Source organism: Denticeps clupeoides, chromosome 19, assembly GCF_900700375.1.
Source record: "Denticeps clupeoides chromosome 19, fDenClu1.1, whole genome shotgun sequence".
Lineage (NCBI taxonomy): Eukaryota > Metazoa > Chordata > Actinopteri > Clupeiformes > Denticipitidae > Denticeps > Denticeps clupeoides.
Window position 1 is genome coordinate 11,629,326 of NC_041725.1, and position 15,134 is coordinate 11,644,459.

A 15,134-nucleotide genomic window follows, 5' to 3' on the forward strand; every position below is an offset into this window, starting at 1 on the left:
AAAATGAGCAGAACAGCAAACAGATGGGTTTCATAATGTAGGGCATTATTGAGATCATCTGAAAATTCAGAAAAATCCTATTTAGGGCTTGTTGCCCAGCTCTGTGCCCCCAGGACTTGTTGGATCACGTCCTACTCCTGCCTGCAGGGATGAATTTGGCCCCTGTTCAGACATCCTCGCTAGAGACCGGCCTCATCAAGCAAACAATATTGACCAAAAAATTGTAATTCTAGCTTGTTTTGATGTTACTTGATATTAACTTCACCTTTCCAACAAAACGCATTATGCATAGGCTTATAATACCACATCAGGTTAATGATTTGAAAAATTAGTGCACATCATAAAGGGAAATATATATTTATATATTTATGAATAAAAAAGAAACAACCAAGGTTGGACATAATAATATGTGGATCAACAATTGCAATAAAACTTATTTCTGCTTTAATTTTCAGACATACAGTATCTCTGAATATACTTCCACACACTGGATTAATGAATTGATTTCTATCTCCCTGGTGTCCTGCAGATGCCCATCTCCTCCCTTATTCCTATGTTCTCTGTGCTTGTAATTCCCTTTGTCCATGTCATCAAATGCAATCTCTTTCATCGTTTTCATATCAGCATTGTAATTCCTGTATTGCGCTGGCTGGATGTTGTGCTCAGTTAGCACCAGAAAAAAATGTGGTCACAGCCATCAAAATCTCCACCAGGACTACAATTAATAGTGGGTCCTCAGACTAATTCTGTCCAACGAGTCTGAGGCATTTTGAAAGATTCATGGCCCACTGACTTGTGCTGGCAGCATAATAAGAAAAGTGCTGAGCAAGCGGACTGCACAGCTGCCCACTTATGGCTGTATGGCATGAGTGCGCTGTATATTACCCACCTTGCACAACAGCATACAGGGTCAGGTAATTCTGAAGGGGGAAGGTTCCAGGCTACACTTTCCATGCATTTCACTGAACAGCTATTCCCAATTGTGTAGTCAAGGAGCCATACAAAACAGGATTCAGGTCAAGTGTAACTGCATAAAGGTAAGTTAATTGACAATTCAGGGTCAATATTAATTACTGAACACATGTGTCTACTACCATTATTCAAACAATTATGCTTATTTTTCTCAAATAATGTTTTTTTTTTTTTATTGCACACACGTTTCACTCAATTTGTGCAAAACCTCATACATATCACATACAGTCAATTTCATACCAATACACCCTTTCCGCCATCAGGTCAGAATTCCAATTTTCAGACACTTACATTTCATGACACACACGCACACATCCTTTACTTGTGAAATTGATGCTGTCAGGTAGGTCTCCACAAGACAGAGCAATATTGCCTCATGGACCCAAAACGTTGCCATGCTGGAGGTCTGCCATGTTGAAAATTGTCAAAAACACTAGGATTCATGGCTGTGTGTGGAAGACTTTGACACTGTCCACTGAACGGACCCGGCACAAAAGCCAGAAAGTGGGCCTAATTGCTTCACCCTTCACCACACACTTATCTTATCACACTGTTTTGGCCAAACGATCCCCCTGGTGCAGTCGATACACTAAGGCGCAGTTCCAGGCTTGACTGTTACACTTCTCTGAAAGCAATTTGTGCCATATATAGACTTTGTAATAACAATTTCCCATCTGACTATCAATTATTTTGAAGTAATGACTTCACTGCTTTTTTACGGTAAACTGATGTGAGACAGAATCAAGTAGTTTAGTTGCTGTTGTTACAGAATGGCTTGCTGATAATGCACTCAATAAAATGGTATATACATGTTTTTAGGTACGTATGTAATTATGTATTTATTTATTTATTTATTATGACTTACATTTTGATACTGATGTAAAACCTCAATACCAATATTAGGATCACATATCATTGTTGTCATAATAGTGTAGAACTGGAACATAATCTATCAATTAAAAGACAAAACCTTTAATTGACTGTTGATTATATATTTTACCTGAGGTCTGACAGGAACAGGTCCAGTTTTCTTTACATGGAGATTTTAGTCATATAAAGAAAATTTGTAGTGCTAACTAAGTAGCATTATGACATTACAGTACTCCTGGTCATAATGTAGAATGTGACACAGTCCGTAATTATGAGATATTATATTATATGAGATATGGTTTCTACCTTGGAAAAATATTACACATCATGGTAGAAATGTGCTTTGAATGTGATTTTCTCATGTCGTCAGTATGATGGACACCTTGAGGGAGCCTTTTGCATTTTCTGACTGAAACCCATAGAAAACAATTGGTTTCAGTGCGCAGTGCCAGGTTTGGTCAGCAACCAGCTTATCAGTGGAGAGATGCAAATCCGCAGAGAAAAGTGAAAGCGTACACAATTTGTTCCAAAGAAAAATGTTAAACTTTATTTCAATTCATTATAATTATGGAATTTTTTGCAATAAAGGGTCAAAATAAAGGGCCAAAATTAGCATTCATTCAGTGCTTTAGAAGAAATTTCATGGAATCAAGAGCTTAAAATATTCAATATTATATTAATATTATTTTTAGGCCATATCGCAAAGCTCTACTTTCAGCTTAAACTATTATGAAGCATTGTGCGTTTATGTTTTCGCAGCAATTAATTTATAAAGTAACCCTGGATATATTAATCAGCATCTATCTGAAATGGCCATGTGCTTATCACATATCCTATTTGCAGCAGCTGACTGGGCAGCATTTTCAATCAGTTTTTCAAAATGTGGTTCTGCAGATCAAGAAAGGGATTTCATTTGTTCTCTATGTGACTAAAAAGAGGTGAAAAGGACAGTGAGTTCACATTCTAAGAAAATAACCCCTTTTATAATGTCCACTTAACATAAATCTTATGAACATCAGCCATCTGAAAGAGACTGCACAGAGCTTGTATTAAACCCTATTAACTCCAGATGACCACAGAGTAATGAGGTTTCAATCAGTCTATTAAAGTTAGATCAAATTTGAGCATGGGCAGCATGGGCAGCTGCCCAGGGTGGCATCTTGTAATGAACAGCACAGGTTACAATTGGTCTTCTGTCTCCCACACGTTCCACCAGTTATATCATGCTGCCCTGTTTAGTCATGTCACAAGCTTGTTTGCAGGCTTCGACTTGGCATCTATTTTGCATGTGTGCATCCAAAACAGACAGATCAAAGATGTTTACATCCCATGCTGACATCATGGGATGTCAACATTACATAACAGACAACTTTTTCAATGTCTAGGACATGTATCAGTGTCAGGATCCAGGCCGGAAGGGGCTACTCTGGGTCTGGAATTCGGACCGTAGTTTCATGTTCGTCCTGTGTTATTAAGTTTTCTGATTTTGTTCCCCTGTGTCTGATTGTATAAAGCTGCCCTGTTTGTGTCTTTTAGTTTTTACCATTTAAGTCCTTATATGCTGCTGTGCAATGAATTTCAATTGGCCTAGGTGCAGAACCTCATGTAGATGTCCAAACAACTGAGCCACTGAGCATCTTCAGATGATGATGAAGATCTGCCTCTTTAAGAGGTACTTAGATTAGCCCACATAAACTACAAATAAAAAGTGAACGCATAGCAGAATTAACTTATTAGCAGAAATTTGTAAATTTCTGCCAAATGTAAATTCTGTTCTATTTTACATACTACACGTTACTACTCATACACTCACTTTCCATTGCTGCTTAGTCCTGAGCCAACAGCCATGCTTCTGTGCTGCCTCAAAAATGATAAAATAGAACTATCCACATATTTTACATACTATACTTTTTTCATATGCACTGTGACACACACCTACATGGCCGGGGCAAAGGCAGATTAAACTCCACCTTAACGTTCTCCAGTGATTTTTATGCTACCCAGCAGTAGCTGAGTACAGAGCATCTCTCCAGCAGCTGTGGAGGTCCATTTCCACACTCAAGGTAAAGATGCACATTCATCAAAATGCCTAAGCCCTGACTGCTGCGTACAAAGACACGCTCAACACGACCCTGCGCTCATAAAAGAGGAAGGGGGGAAAAAAGACCCTAGAGAAAGATAAACACCCCAAAGACAGGCGGGAGATGAAGCTGCAGGTGAGTGGAGGGGAGAGGAGGGCAAATGAGCTCCAGAAAGGCTGAAGTTAGAGCCGGTGTGGCCAGTGGCACTCGTTTTAATGAGCCTCTGCATCCTTTGGTGGGTCCTCAAACAAACATGGAGGCGCTAAGCCAATTCATTCTTGCGTGCCACACTTCCAGACATTTTAATTAGCTGTTTAAGTATTTGCAGAGAATGTAGCCATAAAACAAGCATTGGGGCACCATAAATTATGATTACCAGCGGGAGTCTTTGCATAAAGCTTTTTTAAATTGCACCGAGTGGAGCCCGTTCATTTTTCACAAACACAAACAAGTCGGGGCTACCCTCCCCCTGGGAGAATTTCTGTTAGACACAGACAGAGAGAGAGAGGGGGGGGAGACAAGGAAAAAGAAAAATGCTGACGTTGGCGGGAGTCACACTCATGGTCTCAGCTTTAGCTGCAGCTTGCAAACTTCATGTTTCGGTGCACCGCTGGGATATTAGTGAGGAGGTAAGTGACATTGTGTAGCATGATTTTTACTCATCCCCCACTTTGTTCAACATCAAGAAACCAATATTGACTCAAAAGTGAAAGTGAAAAGTGAAGTGATTGTCATACACTGCTGCACAAGCACATGGTGACACAACGAAATGTGTCCTCTGCTTTTAACCATCACCCTTGGTGAGCAGTGGGCACAGTGGGCAGCCATGACAGGCGCCCTGGGAGCAGTGTGTGGGGGTGGTGCTTTGCTCAGTGGCACCTTCGAACCGGCAACCTTCTGATTACAGGGCTGCTTCCTTAACTGCTAGGCCACCACCGCCAAGTGTTACCATCTCATTTCTGGGATGTGGAGCTGCGTGTGCATGATGCCGTCATCAAACGACTTGTCAACTTGACTGACTTTTTTTGACGGGTAAGTCAATCTGGAAAAAAAAACAAAAAACTGATGTTGTTAATGCCCTAGTACGACCCACTACGTTAAAGCAAGAATCCCCACAAATGCCTGGATATTTTACATCTGACAGTTGTTTAGCTCCAGAATCTGCTCAGCTACTTCGATTTTTTAAGAACTGTCTGTTTACGGTTTTAATGTTGGTTGATCACTGTACATTGTGAACATTATTGTTACCATGATTGTATTATTTTCGAGGCTTGGTACATCAGGAAGTGTGAGCATGTGAAGGAGTGAGAGGATGTCCCAAGATTTTAAGGTACAACTCCCCTACCCTCCAAACCTTCCCTGATCCTCTGATACCACACAGTACAGAAATAATAACAGAGGAGTGCGGGCATCTGATAAGCGCCTGCCCGCCTCCCATTGTACGGAGATAACACTGCCAAGACGTTGCGCCAAAAGGAGACAGTAGGGTAAAAAAAGAAACTAATTAAGTGTGAATTTACTGCAGTGGCCTCCACGCTAATGGCTTTCGATTAATCACCAAAGAGGAAATGGTATTCGGGAAAAAGGAGATATCCTGTGACACACTCCTGCCCTGTCCTTCCCTAATCTCAATCTTGTCCGCTCCTCATGCATTCTGCAGATAATATACGTTATTTGCAGTATAAAATATAGAACCCGAGCTGAAAAAGCACACTTTTTATGTCCCCTAGCTGGCTGATGCTAGCCATTGCCAGGGCAAAGGCGTGAATCGATAAATCCATTGAATTATAAGGCAGCATTTTTTTTGGAGCAGCACCTCAGGTGCCAAAGTCACCACAAAGCACTTCTCAATGACAAACAGAAGGGGTTTCACTGCGGTCTCTACAAGCTTTCTTGGCCAAGAGGCATTCTCATGATACACTGAGAAGGAGAAAAAAAAAAAAAGAGCATGAGTGAGACAGAGACAAAGGAAGCCAACAAAGACCGTGCGATGAAATAAGTGTTGTCTGATTACGGATCCAGGAAGTTCGAGAGTCCACAACGCCATTGCCATCTACTCTGCCACTCAGTATTCTGCATAAGCAAAGCCGCTAGATAAAAGGACTGTATCTACCCTCAGAAATATTGCTCTGAACGAGGCACAGGAGAATTCAGGAACCGCCTCCTCATATGCTTCTCCCATACAAAGCGTGCTCCCTCCACCGCCATATTTCCCCTTCCCCTTGGTTTGACGGCACCCCGCCTCTGAACAATGGCAGGTGTGCATTTGCGTGTTTCTGTGCGCTGACAGAAGACAAAGTGACTTCTGCACTTTTCAGTAGTACAGCAGAGAGTTTGAAAAAGGGGATATTTTTACTTCAGCCCCAGAGTGAGCCTTTGGGTGTGTCTTTTGCCTAGCATGCACATATGGTAATGTGAATCTTTTGCATAAGAAAGTACGTGTGAGTGCATTGTGTGGGAATGGTGACCCCCTGATGTGCACTACCACTTCTGAAGTGTTCTTAGCTGCCTGAGTGACACACTCAAAACCTTTTCATCTCCGCTAATCCATGTGTGTTTTTGAAGTTGATTTATATGGTTAAAAGCTGTTTTCTGTGTTTTTATTGCATTAAATGCAATAAAAACGTCTACCATTCACTAGTGCAGAACCTAAACCATGGAAAATCACACATTTACTTTTACATTATAGCAATATCATAGGGTCGTATTACACATGTTAGTGTCAGGTCTGGTGTACAGGTTATATGGCAACTACATGATATTACATTTTGTTACACTGTGTTCAACAGTTCATAAAGATATAAGCCAACTACTGTTACAGAAGTGCAATATATTTTCATTATGAAAAATATCATTACATATAATATATATAACTTTATAGCAGCATTGGCATTTGCAGCTAAACTAAAATCAACTAAAACAAGTTGTTTAAAAGAACTTACTTACTTTATTCTTTGCATATGAAATATGGTTGTTTACTAAACAGATGACTGATTCTATGCAAAAATTTTACATCCCTAATTTTCACAGAACATTTTCCTTTCAGAACTGTGCAGCACTGGACGCTGTGCTAATGATGTTTGTGTGCACCAACTGTAATGCATTAAAAACAGGAGACACTGAGGATGCATGTTTGTACTGTCAGCCGACTGGCACAAACACATGAAAACACTCTCCATAGAGGCGGGCCAGAGCGAGTGAGCAGTCACCCCTGGGCAATCCTTCTGTGTATGTCAGAATGACAGAGAAGGTGGGGGTTTCTGTGTTCCAGCCACCAAATGGCCATCAAAACCCGAGTTCCTCCAACGTGGGCATGAATAATAACATCAGCCGTTAGCACTTTAAATGTCATTAAATATGGATAGATTGACAGTTGATGTTTTAATTGAGGTTTTAATTAGGGATGTACCTAATTTTTCTTGGCTGATTGCATTTTCAGTTTTATTTTATTTTTTATTATTTGGCCAAAAAGCAAATAAAAAATAAATATCTAATTTTATTTTCACATTTGTTGAACTTACACATTTAAAATAAAGCTGAATAAATAATTAGACAAATAATTTAAATAATAATAGACTCTCCTATGACCCGCTATGAGAGACAGTTACTATGCACAGTCTGTGAGAGAAAGGTTGAATTGTAGTTTGGCACATCGGAAGTTTTGTGAAAGAGGTTGAATACTGCAAGTGCACAAGAGACACCGAGAGATTATAACATTGCACAGCTGCCGTGAAGGGTGAAAGTAGGTTTAAGTCTAAGAAGATAATCTTCAAGCTGGATCACTCACACACTGCTCATGCTGAGGCATAGATATTCTAGCAAAATAAAAATGTCTCTTGACCATATGATAGCATTATCATTCCAAATGTAGCAGCTGGATTCCCTTAACTTGTAAATGTACAGTACAGGGCAAAAGTTTGGACACACCTTCTCATTGTGTTTTCTTTATTTTCATGACCATTTACATTGGTAGATTCTCACTGAAGGCATCAAAACTATGAATGAACACATGTGGAGTTATGTACTTAACAAAAAGTGGAGACCTGGCCTCCACAGTCACCGGACCTGAACCCAATCGAGATGGTTTGGGGTGAGCTGGACCGCAGAGTGAAGGCAAAGGGGCCAACAAGTGCTAAACACCTCTGGGAACTCCTTCAAGACTGTTGGAGAACCATTTCAGGTGACGACATCTTGAAGTTCATTGAGAGAATGCCAAGAGTGTGCAAAGCAGTAATCAGAGCAAAGGGCGGCTATTTTGAAGACACTAGAATATAAAACATGTTTTCAGTTATTTCACCTTTTTTTTGTTAAGTACATAACTCCACATGTGTTCATTCATCGTTTTAATGCCTTCAGTGAGAATCTAACAATGTAAATGGTCATGAAAATAAAGAAAACACATTGAATAAGAAGGTGTGTCCAAACCTTTGGCCTGTACTGTACATAAAGCCCACTTTACATGTGTGTACATGTTTCTTGATACATGGCCTAGGGCAGAGGTCGGCAACCTTTAACATTCAAAGGGCCATTTGTACCTGTTTTCTACAAAAAAAGAAAACACTGTGGAGCCGCAAATTCTTTTTGACATGTCAAATGAAGATAACAGTTGATATGTATTATTTTTACTTTTATGCTATGTATAAAAAACTAGGCTAATGGTTTGTTTGTGAAATATTATTTATGCGAAGAAAATATTACGTGGGCCAACGTATGCCAAGCATTAAACGCTGAATATTGCAAACAACTGTTTACTCACCCCAAGAGGCGTGAACAAACTGATTAACAGCTCTGGTGGGGGTGGCCAAGTGGGTTGGCAGCCATATACTCATATAAGGCATTTATGGCATTTGAGGGACACAAAAACACATTGCATGTTAATGTTACAAAATCACTACTTAAAAGTAAAAACGGATAAAAATAAAATACACTTTATTAATTTATTTGTTAACTGAAAAAATTATTTATAGTTATTATGTGGTGGGATTGTGATAATAATCACTGTGGGACATACTGCTGCACCCCTAATCCCTAGTAATAATATATTTAGACTACTTAACATTTAATATCTTATTTGCATGTATATTCCAATTTATTCATTTATCCATCATTAAATGAACTATGATACTGCTATGATACTGCCCCACAAGAGGGAATATAAAATCTAAAGGTTGTTTCCATGTGCACCATCATACTCAGAGCACTCCATCTACTGGTACTACTTTAAATGACAGTGATTGGAATAAAATGTACTCGCCATCTACAATGGCTCATTTTTCTAATTTTTGGAAAAACGGAAGGCACAGGACTATGAAATAAAAATGAGAGGTTATGTAATGAACAACAACAACAAAAAAAGCAAAAAAGCCAAAGCATGGAGCGTCTCTTTACCACCTTAAGTTAGACAACGTGGACAGTCCGGAAGGCTGTAAATAACAAATGTGATGTGAGCAAAGCAATCATGAAATTAAAAAGATGCGACAGATTCATCAAGCATACTTTGCTTTCTAAAACTAAATATGACCTAAATCTTGGTCTTCATAACGTCACAGAGTAGGTGCGTCCAAACATTTGAGTGGTAGTGTAAAGAATTTCTCCTTACAACTGTGGTACACTTTGCTGTGTGGCAGGGTGTATTCACCTTGCTGCAAGAGGTCATCTGCAAGCAGTAATCAGGGAATAATACTTCCGTAAAGCGGTGTACTGTCCAACAGTGGGTCCACGCGACAGGATTTGTAGTTTCAATCACTGATTACAAATGATACCTCCACCAATGCATTCATAAAACCTACCTCATGAAACCTCTGCCCAAAACTGATTTGGAGCAATGACTAGGCAATTGGTGCTGCATCCAAAGCCACCCAGGCAAGGCGGAAGGTTTTTGAGAGGGAGGAAAGCAGAGGAAAGACAATAGAGAGAATGGTGTGTAAATCAATTGGGCGGGTGGCGGGGACAGCAGCCATGGTGACAAATGACAGGCTGGCATTCGCAGGATGATAGAACTCTGCAAATAAGGCCATTAGCCTGTTGAGCCGAGAACAATAAAATTGTCACTGTGGATGCACAGCCCTTCTCCACGAGCTTTCAAGACAGACGAGGGGGAATGTCACCACAGATTTCCGCATGCTGTGAGGCCCTCTTTTCTCCCAACCCTCCCCACTCTGTGATTATTTGCATGACCTTCTTGGTCAAACCATTCAGGTTTCAAACCTGGACATTTAAATGAAAAACAGCTCTGATCTCTGTGACAGAAGCATTACAGACAGACCGAACCACAGCTAAATCGTCTGTTCTTATCCAACTAGAAGTGTACAGAAGGTCACAGCTGGGAGCAGATCCTTCTCATTTAGAGCTCCGCAGTTGTGGAACAGCTTGCCGGTCAGTGTTGGGGACTCAGACACAGTCTCGGTGTTTAAATCTAAACCGAAAACACATCTGTTTTCTCTGGCCTTCTGTTAAAGTCGACCTTATCACAGTCAACCTGTTAAGCACAGACGGTGTTAAATTCACCTTAGTTAGGCTGTCCTAGTTAGGGTACCGGGCCACTGTTGCACAAATATACCACTATAACCACATACTGTATTTCAGTATCAGTCGTACAATGCCACCGTCTGCCGCTGCTTCTGTTTGTTCTCACCGAGACACTGAATCAAGCTCACAGACTACTGGCAGACTCCAGTGAAGAGACCAGCAGATATATCCAGGTTCCTGACAAATGCTCAATGAGGAAACGGATCTGTAATCGGAAGGTTGCCGGTTCAAATCTCAAACCACAAAGGTGCACACTGCTCCCTGGGTGCCTTTCATGGCTGCCCACTGCTCACTAATGTGATGGGTTAAATGCAGAGGACACATTTCGTGTGCTGTGCTGCAGTGTTTCACAATGACAACCATTCACATTTACTCAGACAATTGGACACATCAAGATACAATTCTTTTGATTCGATTTGAGCCTGACCCAGTCTAAAGGAACTGCATTTGAAGAAATAAAGTTGCAATTGCGATTTTTTTATATGTGGTGAAAAAAAAAGGGCTTCCAAACACGTGCATGGTCACATGACTTTCCAGTATACAAGGTCTCACGTGAAGGTGCATGATGAGTTTAACAAAAAACAGTTTTCTGTATGCAAAGATGTTTTAAAGGTCCCTTATTATGAAAATGTAACATTATTAGTTGTTCCCCTTCCCCTATCCTGTCCATGGTATTGCATGCCATTGCATTGCAGTTGCTCTGTGATTGGATGTAAAAATGAGCACAAATGTATTTTTTTAGTTCATTCATGCATGACTCTGAAGAATCAGTAGGTTAATAATATTTTTTTCATTCACACAGGAAGTGTTGATGACATAATTACTGCGAATGCCTGCTCACTTCTTTAGGCTGCTTTCCTCCTCGTCCCGCCTCTCTCATCCTCATTAGCATTGAAATCTCAGACACTGAAATCTCATTGTGGGACTGGCTAAAAGTGAATTTAATTCTGGATGACGGCTGAATTTAGGAAAGAAACGTCATATAATATTAGGGGACCACTAAGACCTTTATAAAAGCAAAAAAAAAGTCATACTAAGGGACCTTTAAATTTCATTAAAAAAAGTTTTTTTTTCTCAAAATTATTGGATTTCTAGTTATGGTATCACAGTGGTGCGGGGCAGGGAGGACACAAACGCATGTTTCAACACAAAAACAAGGAAAACCTGACCATAAATGCCAGGACCAGTTCGGTCCAGTTCAGTGACATGTTGCTTGCTGTTTCCATAATACCATTTATATTTTTTAGATCGCAATTGCATTTCCCCATACTGACCTCAGTAATTGCAATATGATTTTTTCCCCCTACTGCCAGCACTGTGGTGTATATCCCCTTACTTCTTCTTTATGATGAACTCTATTGATCCTTCTGTAGCCCCTGACTTGATTGTTGTTCCTCTGTAAGTCGCTTTGGATAAAAGCATCTGCCAAATGTAATGTAATGTAATGGTTGTGCAGCTCTCCTCCGTGAGCCTTCAAGAGAGATGAGGAGATATGTCACCCCAGCCCCCCCCCTCGTCCTGGTGCTTATTGCGCTGCTCTGGAACCTGCTGTGCTTCAGTGGTTCGCATCATTGCCCTCCTGTAGTCTAAGGTGTTTCTCAAGCTCTCAGCTCTCCTGGCATCGATGGAGAGTGTTCTGACGAGACCAAACCAACCATGACTGCCAGAGAGAACCCACCCACTGAAATAATAATTCCTCAAGGCGCAACAGCGGGGTCTTTTCTTCTTCTTTGTCCAGACGAAGCAAAGAAACTGTCCACGGCAACCAGCAGTGGAAAAAATACAAATAAATGAGAATTCGCAGAAGGTCTGCTGTGTGCCTGGGCATAGAAGAGACTAAAATTATATCACGCCAGACCCGTCCTCTTCATATACATGTTGCTGTTTTAATTGCTTGGCCCAGGGATCAATAGACAGTGTAGCGTGCTTAACTTTCAGCATACAGCCAGAAAGGTCAGCTTCAAAAATACTGTTTAATGATTCCCAGGCAGAAAAGGCGAGCAAAGAAAAGGCAGAAGCAAATGAGAATGTGGAGGGAATGGGGATGGAAGGGGAAAAAACAGATAAAGAGATGAATATATTCACAGAAGACAGGGAAAGAGGAGCGAGCAAGGATTGATGTGGGCAGAGGAAGAGGACGGGTGCGAGCGTGCAAGAGAAAGAGTCAGGAGGTGAGCGAGAAAAGACACAATTCTCACAGAAGGAGGAAAAAGGAAAAAAAAAAAAAAAAAGCTTCATTGCGATTCTTAGCCAGTAATGCACAGAGCGTAGCCTGCTGGACTCTCCAGCAGAAGACGGGCTATGAGGGGCCGCCAGCCAGTTTAATCAAATTCATTACAAATACTGCAGCCCGCATCCCAATGGACAGCTCCGCTAAGGACTGATGAGTGTTGAAGGCCGTTTTAAACCCCCCTTCTTCACATCAATAATTCACGATCTAAAGGAATTCCAGATTCCAGACCCTAGTATCCTGTTTGCATGATCGTGATGCTTAAAAACACCCCAGGACAAGCACTTAAGCACACATTCCTCTGTATCGCTGCTATTAATTTTTTTTGGGTTAATGCTCAAGAGCAGAGCATTTGGTAGTTCTGAAAAAAAAAAACATGAAAAAAATGTGGGTCATCTAGGTTTAGAAGCAGACTGAGAATTCGGTGGGTGGAAGGTGGTGGAAGCTTTTTCCTTCCCTTTCCTTTTTTCCATTCTCTGAGCGCAGCACACTGCCGGGCACTTTTGACAAGTGCTCCCACAGTACCGTGATGAAGATGTATAGTCGGCTGAAATGTGTTTGACTACCTTACGACGCGACACATATTGCAGGGAAAAGCCTGTTTTTTTTGGTGTGTGCCTTTGTCAGCTCCCACTCAGCAATCTCCCAGGGATCAATTGTGGAGATCTTCTAATGACTTGGTGCTGGGCCAGAAGTAAATATGATGTTATGCACGCACTGTTCTAAATTAATTCTGTACTCTTGATCAGATTGTGAAGCCAACCGATTCTGAGCTCGGCTCAATGCGCGCACGTCGAGGTGTGTTTATTTATAGACTAATTTGCTCTCCATTCCTTATCAAACATCACCCCATCTGACTCACCTAGAGATCTGGATCTCACCATACATGCATTAAAAATCATTTATACACTTATTATACACACATGTAAGTATGGAACTGGGAGAATCATCAAATCTCAAAATTTTTGTAATGAAACTTTCTTGAATATTTTAGACATCTTTTTTCCTTTTGTAACTGATTATATACATATGATGAACTGATGCACATTTACACAGCTATTAAAATCACAATTCCTTTACAGCAGGGACATTAAATTGACATTATATTACAAAAGCTTTAAGTTTCCATTACATTTACAACCCCCTTTAATTCCAAAAGAAAGCCAACTTATTGAATTGGTGGATGTCAGACGAGATTATGAAATACATGCACAATAATTTTTATAATGGACATAAAAAGTAACAATATCATTATTCAAAATGAGAGGGCCTCCCAGCCATTCAGGAGGACATGGCTTTGTTGGACAGATACCATTTTACTACTGCTGTTTCTGTCTGTCAGAGGTATGAGGCTTGGGAAAGTGGCTGTGATCAAGAATAATGCGATTCCGGTCCAGCCTTTTGTGCCGAGAAGTGTTCAAAGGCCGAAAGTCAGCCTTTTCCTTTTTAAATGGCCCAGAGGGACAGATCACGACTGACCAATGATTTTCACTACGCAGATGCCCTGGTGCTTCAAGATCAATTCTGGCATATATCATCCAGACCAAGGAAAAGAATGCTGATTGTCTTTGGGCATTTACTGGCCCATCAGTGTTACAAAAGAGGGCATTTTCTGCTCACATTTAGCTATTTCTGTGGTGACCCAGTTGAACAGGAATTTTGTGTTGTGCAGTTTCTCATGACTCCCACAGATGATGCCCTCCGAGGTCTAAGCATTCGCTCCAAATAGCTCAGAAAGCTAAATAAATAGGTAGTGTTTGCCATTGTATGGAGGAGAAATACCGTTTGAGCTCATACAATTTCTTCTAAGAGTTACTCATCCTCAGAAAAAAAACAAGAGAAAGAGAGGGAATGAGGACAAAGCATTTTAACTGATCAAATGCATGCTGATTAATGCGGTGACTTGACTGCTACCTCCATTCCCCTCCTGGTTTGGAATTCTCATTCGGTCAGGAGGGGGGGAGTCTCTCAGACGGCGCTTCCTTCGGTTAAGAGTGCACACAAAGACTCATTTCATATTCACTGATAATTAACTGTGCAAACTAAACTGACTAACTGTTTATCTGCTTTTATCTTGGCGAAATGTCTGTGAGTGTCACCCGGGTGGCCTGGCTACAGGGCTGTTTGTGGCGAGAGTAAGTGCACTTAGCCGTTCTGAAGTAAAGTGCCTCTGATCTGTTCATTTCGATGAGTGTCATGGCGGATTAGGCCAGCCTAATTTGCACCGAACACACACTGCAGTGCAAACAGTGGCCCAAATTAATTAGCACTGCCATCGAAAAAAAGACACAGTGGCTCCTTCCACAAAGTCTCTGCAAAACATTAATGAAAAAGCAACTCGCGCCGCCATCAAACTGGGTTTCGATCGATTTGGACGTAAAGAAAGGTTGTAGAAAGGCATGGACTCACCTAGATGAGTTTCAGCATCGTGGGTCTGAAACAAAAAGAAACAG

General features: G+C 40.9%; 1 protein-coding gene across 2 annotated transcripts in view; it reads right to left on the bottom strand.

Moving 5' to 3' along the window:
• The window catches only part of b3glcta (beta 3-glucosyltransferase a), a 47,005-nt gene that overhangs the window by 17,239 nt on the left and 14,632 nt on the right, over positions 1-15,134 (bottom strand). The window contains exon 3 of one of the 2 annotated variants that reach the window (XM_028961331.1): positions 15,091-15,115. In XM_028961331.1, coding sequence (XP_028817164.1) covers positions 15,091-15,115 — 25 coding nt within the window. Of the gene's footprint in view, positions 1-8,679; positions 9,101-15,090; positions 15,116-15,134 lie in introns of those variants that run through there. The other variant, XM_028961332.1, reaches the window with a different exon arrangement.